This window comes from Coffea arabica, chromosome 11c (assembly GCF_036785885.1).
Source record: "Coffea arabica cultivar ET-39 chromosome 11c, Coffea Arabica ET-39 HiFi, whole genome shotgun sequence".
In the NCBI taxonomy this organism is placed as follows: Eukaryota; Viridiplantae; Streptophyta; class Magnoliopsida; order Gentianales; family Rubiaceae; genus Coffea; species Coffea arabica.
This window is the reverse complement of record NC_092330.1, coordinates 8,970,494-8,980,002: the sequence shown is the minus strand read 5'-3', so window position 1 is coordinate 8,980,002 and position 9,509 is coordinate 8,970,494. Positions and strand designations below refer to the sequence as shown.

Sequence of the window (9,509 nt, the reverse complement as noted above, 5' to 3'; positions counted from 1 at the left end):
ACGGAGCAACTTAAAGAAAAAATTACAGGCATCAAATATGTGAAAATTATGTTAATAAGCTAGACAAAATCTGAGTTGATATTTAGTAATTTAAGCTGTACCAATAAAATACGACCAAAACTTATGGAAGCATCTTTTACTGAAACTTCATGCCTTCCTTGCAAGCCAAATTTTATTTGAAAAGAAGGGGGAAAAAATGGTGCACTGTAGTTCTCCGGGAAATGTTTAAGTTTAAAGTGTGATGACCCCATCTTCCCTAGGGTGTACTTCAGGGTTTAACGGACCGTCTGTCCAACTCTTGTCAGAACTCGTTCATTCGCTTCAAACAAAATAAGGTAATTATGAAGAAACATGAGTGTAGACAAAAAGAAACATCATATCTTTGACTTCTTTTTACAAAATCTGAGTGGAGGAAATTATGAAGGAGAAGAATAGACTTTCTACCACCTTTTATGCAGAAACACAGGGGAAAAGCCTGACACACCATACGTAGCTAGTTTTCCTTCTTGTAACTAGTTTTCTCTCTAGCTAAGAGTTCTTGGAGAAGCATTGTTGGAGTTTTTCACTTGTAATCATATTGTGCAAGAGCATAGCAGGAATTGGAGAGCTTCACCTTCAATTGGCTAAGCTTTCTTTTATCTTTCTTATACTTGTACTTTTTGATGTTTTGCATTAATAAACTTGTGAGTTTGATTGTTAAATCATTCATGAGTAGCTAATTTTCTTTATCTAGGGAGTAGATGAAACTTATGGCTAAATAATATGAATTGAATGTGATTTACACTTGTTATATCTTGAATTAACTTGTCTACTTGTGTAGTTGTGATTACTTGTTATTGATTGATCACCAATAGCTTGTTTATAGCTGTTATTGTTCAAAGAGAATTGGTAATAACAATGGAAACACGCGAGTAGAGCTTGAGTTGTATGTTCATGAAAATAGAGATACACTTACGTGGAGTATTTAGCATTTCATGAAATAAAATGGAGTAGTAGTAGTATTTCACCATGAAAATAGAGAAATCTATATTGCTCTAGGCCATTTCATCATGAAAATAAGACTTGGTAATTTTGGAAATGAATCTCTGGTTAAACAAGAATAATAGCAAGAAGTAAATCCATTCATTTGTGTTGTTTATGCCATAAGTGGAATCTACATCCCTAGAATCTTCCTTAAGTGAAATTTCTCTATTTGCATTCAGCATTTGTTAAACTAAATTTGTATATCAGATTTGTAGACTACGGCATTATACTTTCTCTGCTCAAATTAATTGTAAGTCTAATTAATAGAGAAAACAAGGGCTTAGTAATTGTTTAAATTGCTCCTCGTGGGATCGACCCGATACACATCTTGTACTACAATTGCGACCTATATACTTGCAGTCCAACGGGTGTAAAATCGGAATTAAACTTGCATTAATATAAAAATTCCGTCAAGTTTTTGGCGCCGTTGCCGGGGAGCGGCAATATTAGGGCCTAATCATCTCTATTAATTTAGATATTTTCATTGTTTTTATTCAAGTTGTTGAATTAAAACTGCAAAATTTCTCTTGTTTTTGTTTGTAGTGTATGCACCGAACGTCTCGAGAAGTTGCACTTTTCGATCCAGAAATTGAGAGGACACTACATAGACAAAGGAGAAACACACTACAGCAAGAGGAACAAGCGATTTGGCAACCAATAGAGGAAATCTTAATAGAGCTTCCATTTGAAGAAGAAATGGCAGAAAACGAAGCAAATAGGCGAGTTCTACGAGATTTTGCTCTACCGGGAACACAAGGATCTCAAACGAGCATAGCAAGGCCTTCGGTAAATGCTAACAACTTTGAGATTAAACCATCACTTCTCCAAATGGTTCAACAATCTCAATTTGGAGGTAATGCAGTAAAAGATCCTAATACACACTTAGCTACATTCTTGGAAATTTGTGATACAATTAAAATGAATGGAGTTAGTGATGATGCTATAAGGCTAAGATTGTTCCCATTTTCATTGAGAGATAAGGCCAAACTTTGGCTACACTCTCATGCTCCTAATACTTTCACCGGATGGGATGATTTATCAAGAGCATTCTTAAATAAGTATTTTCCACCAGGTAAGACTGCTAAGCTTAGAATGGATATCACTAGTTTTAGCCAATTAGAAGGTGAATCATTATATGAGGAATGGGAAAGGTTTAGCGATTTGCTTCGAAAATGTCCACATCATGGACTGCCGGAGTGGTTAATCATACAAACCTTCTATAATGGTTTAGTTTTTTCTACTAAAACTATGATCGATGCAGCTGCAGGTGGAGTTTTAATGGGTAAATCACCCCAAGAAGCTCATAATTTGATAGAAGAAATGGCAGCAAATAACTACCAATGGGCAATGAGAGAGGTAATACAAGACGTCACGCAGGTATGATAGAAATGGACACTCTCAATATGCTGAGTCACTACAAGAAAATTTCCCTATTATGGCATACTTGTTAGGGCACTATTAAGCAAATGCCTCAAATAAACACTTATTAAGGCATTAGGTAGTTTTTGCCATACTAATACTTATTAATTAAATAAAAAAAGACAATGTATAAGGGACAAATCTTATAAGAAAAACTGAAAATAAAACAATATAAAGAAAAAATTTGTAGAGGCATTTTAGAGATGTGCCTCAACAACTAATAGAAGGAAAAACAATCCCAAATTATCCACGAAAAGAAGCGGCAAATTGTTTCATGAAAAAACAGAAAAATGCTCCAAATTGGCGCCTAAGAGCAGCGGCAAAATTGTCCCAAATCCCAAATCCCCAAATCCCAAATCACAAATGCCGGTCTTTCTCCCTCACTCTCCCTCTCAGTCCTCTACCAATCTACCATCTCCAAAACTTTCATTTTTCATTGACCCATCTGTTTCCCGCACTCACTCTCTCTCGGTCCTCTTCCCTCAAACTATCTCCCCAAAGCTTCGATCTTTCCAAAATTGAGGTCAGTCATTCAATCATGATATCAAGATGGTTTACTTAGTTCTGTTTGAGTTTGTTGTTTTTGGGTTCCATGTCAGAATTTGTGGTTGTTTCTGTCTCTTTTTTGTCTTCCTGTCGGGAACTGTCTCTCTCAATTTCTATCAAGTTTGGTAATACAATTCAGGAACACGATTATTTATTTTCTTGAGAAACTGAAAACAGGGATATGATGTGAGGTACAAAATTTTGGAATATGGATTGGTTATATTTATGGAACTGATATTTTACAGCTACGCAGGGTGAATAAGGCCACTCCGTAATCAAGAAATGCTATTGCTAGATATGAAAGCATCAAACTATCATAATTCATTTTGGTTTATGAATTAGAATATATTTTCATTTATGTGCTTCTGAAAGTTTTTTCTCGGATAAGTGATGCATTTTTGGTTCATTAGCAAAAGTAAGCTTGTTGTGTGATTTGTTAGTCATTGTACTTAAAATACGAATAAAGTCATTGTACCTGTAACAAATTCTTGATCTGTTTGATGTAAAAGGACTCTCGTGTGTCTTGTATATTTTCTTAATACATCTGTCTACATAATTTTCTCTATCTATATATATGTATTTGTGTCTGTGTATGACCATAGTGAGTGTTACCTAGCACTGGTCCAATCTTAATTTTTAATTAATTTATGTACTGTAGTTATTGTAGTTGGAGAGTACTACTAAATGCAAAGGATGAAGATGAGAACCCAATAAACTGCAGAGAAAGAGTTAAAGAATGAACCTTTAGCATTCTTCATCTTTAGCAAAAAAAAATCCTTGGCATACTATTGTATATAATAGAAGTTAGATCAAAATTCTACCAAAATTAGTGTACTAAAAACACATAATACTGCAGGATCTAAAGAAGAAAGCAGAGAAAAGGCAATAAAGCGCACTGCTTCCACATTGGGTAGAATGCTAAGTAAAGCATAAAGACTAAAAAGAAGAAAAGAAACAGTACAATAGGTAGATCTGTCATGCTTGCTAGTACCAAAATTAAGTACTTACGCTAATTTTAAGTAGTTCTTAGGTGCAAATGAGAAGGCTTTAATTAAGTGGGTAGACTATTAATTAAGTTATTTTTCAACTATTTAAATTTGTATACCAAAAACAGGAAAAGAAAAATTTATTCTTCATCGACCACAAGATAACAGCCAATGTTTCAATAACGCCACTCTTAAATTTTCTTTCTGTACTCTTTAGTACCTTTTTCTCTATAAGGTTAGACATATGCCACCAGACTAATATATCCGAAAGGTGACACCTTACACTCTCCTCTTGTCCAGGTAAATTTTTTGCTGTGAAATATATTGGAAATCTGACTAGCAAACTAGTTGAAAAAATTTCTCCTTTGAATTGAGTCATATAAGTTCATATTGTCCTATAACTGAGTTTTATATCTAACTTAGTATAGAACCATTTCCCCATTCCATACTAATAAAAGTTGTACTGACTGAGAGTGTTGTTGATATATTGCATCCAAGATTCCTACTGCTAACAAACTATTTCCAAGGTCTTTTCGAAGCATTTCATCTATTTCTCAGAAAACATGTCTGATACCCTTTGTTTAGTAGCCTTTGCTTGTCTTTTGATTCCGTTTACTTTTCCTCTTTTATCTTCTAGGATAATTGCATATATGTGGCTAAACTTGTACAATTTCTAACTAGATCAATTGAGTGAGATAGGAAGACAAATGCCTAAACAAGACAATAGAATAGCCAAGATTGTGTGTCCCTCCAAAGCGATAAGGGCTGCTGGTGACATCGATTTGTATTCAGCCCTTACCTAGCTTTCCATGATGACTAGCTTCATACAATAAAAACTTTTAAAAATCAGAATCAGCACCCAGAAATCAGTATAAACCTGGTTCAAGCAGTTGCTAATGAACTTAATTAGACTGATTTTTGTTAATCTTTAAGTGAAGCACTTAATGGTTCAAGATGTCGAAGATAATTGATCATTTTTGGTTTCCAAGTGGCTTATTTTGCGCATATTTAACGATCCATTTATATTGGTTGCCATGATGTTGGTTTTCAAAGTAAACTTAAGATGTCTCTAGAAATTTATGTTGATGATAGTTTACTCTTCTTTAACAATCAGTTTGTAGCTCTCACTAGCTCTCTATTCTCCCAATCTCTTTTCTTTTGATTTCTCCCAATCTCAGAGATAATCACTAGCTCTGATATTTGTAGCTCACTAGCTCTCACTAGTTGCAGCACCGTTAAACATATGAAATAATAGCCAAGGCAACAGATGCAATGATTTTTTTTAATTCTGTATTTGTTTGATTAAATCGACCTAAGAAATGGATTAATCAATCTAAAGAATCCTAAAGGGGAACGGGGAGAAGTAAGTGCTAGTATTTTCTTTTACTTTTTTCAATTTCTTTCTATTTTCCTCTTTTCTAAACCGTAATTAAGACCTCTATTATAATTTGTTGAAAGCTTAAGCAATTGGTGTAAAAATGCAATAGGTCCTGTTTTAAAATTTACTCAAGGTAGTTGCGTTTACTTTATTTTGGACAGGTTTATATTTGCTGGTAAGTATTTGACGGAAGAAAAGTGCTAGACTTTGGCACTCTTGAGCAGGTACATTCTTTTATTGGTCTAATTTTATACGTTCACATGCCTGATTAGTCTTGTTCTAATTTGCTTTTGAATATAGCAGTTGGTAATTTATTATTTGAATTTTGCTATTAAAAGTGTTCATACATTACAAAGGTTTGCTGATATGAAATTGAGTATTTAAGTCTATTTAATCTATCTTGCAATAAATTACAAAATTATTGGTTATTTTAGCTGTTATCTCATATAAAATGCATTATTTCAGGTACTCACTCATTGACACTCCTTTATGTTGTTTGATGAGTAAATATTTGATAATTCTAATAATATGGATAAGAGTTGGATGTGGAAAGATAGAAGAAGTGGTGAATTTGAAAAGGGTTTGGAATTATTCTTAAACTATGCATTTAAGCATTCAAGTCATGGGAATGGAATGATTGCTTGTCCATGTTCAGAATGTAAATGTGGAGTATGTGTGTCTAGGGCAGATGCAAAAATTCATTTGAAGGTGTTTGGATTTCTTAAGGGATACACACAGTGGGTAGCTCACGGGGAATTTGTATACTCTTCTGCACCGATACAGATCTCAGACAATGTTCCTCATAACGTATCTGATATAGGTGATGACATGAATGGTCTAGTTCATGAAGCCTTAGGAATACCTCAACAAGATCCTGCTATGGCTGGTATATTTGAATCTAATCAGGAACTACCGAATTCAGTTGCTGAAAAGTTTTATAAGTTAATTGATGATTCTCAACAAGAACTCTACCCTGGTTGTAAAAATTTTTCCAAGCTTTCGTTCATAATTCGCTTGCTTCACTTGAAGTGTCTGGGTAAATGGAGTAACAAAATCTTTGATATGCTTCTTGATTTGTTAAGAGAAGCATTTCCTGAAGCCATGGAAAAATTGCCTAAATCTTACTATGAGTCTGAAAAAGTCTGAAAAAATTGCCTAAATGTTACATGAATTGAGTTTGTTGTTCAGACATGGCTAGGACTAAGAAACGAAGAAATTCCAGCAGCAGCCGACTTATTGATGAACCAATTGATGAGCATATGGAAAATCAGTCTATAAGAGTGGAAGAGCAACAAAATGGTCATAACTTGCTGAATCAATCAAGAATCACTTCAACATCATCTAATCATATCTCAACCTCAAGTTCCAGTCTTAGACCTCTTAAAGTAAGTTTTTTAATATATTTGTTCGGTAATGCCAGTCCTCTTTGCTTGATAATGATATGATATTTAGGCATGTTGTGGTATTACGATATGAAAGCATGTTAGTTTATTTATTTTTATTTTTATCTCATGTTACTCTTTGCATGAATGACCAAAGATTACTAAGATGATGCTGACCAAAGATTACATTTCTCTGTGCTGTGTTTATTACTTGAACTGTAATGTTGAAGCTTTTAATTTCTCCAATCTGACTGAAGCGTAGAGTTGATGGAAATATGCTAACTGAGTATCCCAAAGGCTATTCGATAGACATTTGATATGCGCTGCTGGCTGTATCAACATTAGTAACACTTTTGCTGTTTTGCTTGAAAGGGATTTCCTTGAAATGGTCCGACCATGTAGATATGTTTTGCTATTACAGTTTGAAAGCAATTTTAGTTTAGTTATTTTTGTATTTGTTACATGTTACTCTTGAGTAGTTGTGGACTTTTGTAGAAGTATGATTCATAGTTTTCTTACTATAATGTTACTTGCTACACAACATGGACTGGAATTTTGATGTGACTGCTTTGCATATGGTTAGTTTTCTGATGTTTCGAGTTTTGCATTTTCATGTAGGAGGGAGACTGGATTTCTCTTTTTAGCTTAGATGAGCCAACAAAAGTTGTGGCAATTGGACGGCTTCAATCCCTTGATCCTTCTACAATAGTTGGGGGCCAACCATTAGGTTCGAATTGGTGTGAAGTACTAGTTCAAGTTGTGGTTGAACGTGATGAGCATTTGATTAGGCCTTATGTGCCTTTGCAGACAATTGCTGATTCAATTGGTGCTCCTATAGCTTGGCCAACAAAACTAGTATGTTTTTCCTTTTCTAGCTTTCAAATTATGTTAACTGTTAATATCTGATATGTTTGTTTCATTTGATAATTACGATAGATTTTAATACATAATATACTTATGCTATAGGTAAAAATTTGCGAAGATTGATGTGCTGAAATTCAAAAGTGGACAAGGTGTTGCAGCATATGGATACTTATCCACTTATATGGAAGTGCTCTAACTGTAAAAGGACAAAGTGTTGCTGCACATATTACAAGAAGTTGGTCTACTAGTGGTTTAGTTGATTTTAATTTATCTAGTGCTATTTTGGTGAAATCGTGGCAAACAATTAGTAGGACATTCTAGCTGTTTGATGAATGTTAAAACAAATATTATGTTTTTTTTTGCAAGGATGAAAGTTTAATTGGTTGGTTGGAAAACTACTAGGAGTTATAAGTACTTTAATTGTAATTATTGGTTATGGTGATAATTTGAAAGTGAATTTTCAATCAAATATTGCTGATTTTGGTCATTGAATGTGAGATGTCGAATATGAATGTACGATTATATTGACACAATAGGAATGTTATATTCACAGCAGTACCTGTGGCTGGGCATAAAAAAGAAAAAAAAATTCCAGTCTATTGAGGCACTTGAAAGTGTCACGATAAGGGTTTTTCGTAGTAGAAATTTTCTTTTTACATAGCAGGTTTTTGAGGCATTTTAAAACACTTTTAAAGGTTGATATAGAGGCATTTGCCAGTATCTACATTAAGCTATATAGTGGCATACTTGCATGCCTCAATAACAACCATTTTGTGACAAACACTACTATCTCAAGAACGGACTGTTAAGGCATTTTTAAGTGTCAACTTAAAGTTAAGATGACATTGTTTTGTGCCTCTAAAAAGTTGAGTTCTTGAAAGTTGAATCCCAATTAAGGCATTTTTTGGTGTAACCATTATAACCTTGTGTTGGCACTTCTAAATGTCTGCATTGTTTCCTGTGTCGTGGCACTTAATTGTGCCTTAAAAAGCTTTTGTGACATAGGTTTTACATGGCACACTAAGTATGTGCCTCAATATATTAAGTGCCTCAATAAAGCGTGACTTGTGACATTTTGATGCGCCTCTATAAGCAGTTTTTCTTGTAGTGAGTGCTCAAATGAATAATGTGATGAAGTTGCTAAGTAGACAAGGTGGAGTTGGTCCAAGTTCATCTAATGCACATGTAGCATGTTGTTCTATATGTGGAGGTGAACATGATACTAATGAGTGTGTTGATTCTGAGCAGGTACAATTCGTCAATAATTACAATTGTAATGCTCAAAATAACCCCTGCTCGAATACTTACAATCCAGGGTGGAGAAATCATCCAAACTTTGGATGGAAGGATCAAGGAAATCAACCAAGGCCAACCAATCCACCGGGATTTCAATCAAGGCAACAACAAGCTGAAACTAAACCTGGTTGGGAGATGGCAGTGGAAAAGCTCGCAAAAGTTACTTCAGATAGATTTGAGCGAGTAGAAGGAAGATTGGACCAACTCACTACAATGTACAGGAATGTAGAGGTCCAAATTGGTCAAATTGCTAGTTCTTTGAATAATCGTAATCAAGGAGAATTACCTAGCAAAACGGAGGTAAATCCTAAGGAGCATGTCAAAGCCATTACTCTTCGTAGTGGTAAGCAATTAGAAGATCCTCCAGTGATGGAAATTGAGAAAGATGAGAATGAAAAACAAGAAGAAAAGCAGAGGAACCAAGAGGCGATAGTGGAAGAAAATAGCCAGGAGAAATCAAGAGAAAATCAACCATCATCTTCCGCTACCATTCCAATACCTCCTGCGGTTCCATTTCCACAAAGATTAAAGCAGAATAAGTTTGATAGGGATTTTGAAAATTTTGTTAAACTTTTCAAACAATTGCATATTAACATTCCTTTTGCCGATGCTATT

General features: G+C 34.4%; 1 protein-coding gene and 1 non-coding gene across 2 annotated transcripts; one reads left to right on the top strand and one right to left on the bottom strand.

The window, feature by feature from the left end:
• Positions 1–2,106: 2,106 nt before the first annotated feature.
• LOC113717498 (small nucleolar RNA R71) lies at positions 2,107–2,213 on the bottom strand. The gene has a single exon (XR_003454414.1). It is a non-coding gene; the product is annotated as a small nucleolar RNA R71 (small nucleolar RNA).
• Positions 2,214–2,704: 491 nt separating this feature from the next.
• LOC140016397 (uncharacterized) lies at positions 2,705–8,057 on the top strand. The gene is made up of 5 exons (XM_072069901.1): positions 2,705–2,965; positions 5,514–5,576; positions 6,541–6,737; positions 7,353–7,589; positions 7,701–8,057. Exons 3-5 carry the CDS (start codon positions 6,543–6,545, stop codon positions 7,719–7,721), a joined length of 453 nt encoding a protein of 150 aa, XP_071926002.1. The 5' UTR covers positions 2,705–2,965; positions 5,514–5,576; positions 6,541–6,542; the 3' UTR covers positions 7,722–8,057.
• Positions 8,058–9,509: the final 1,452 nt, after the last annotated feature.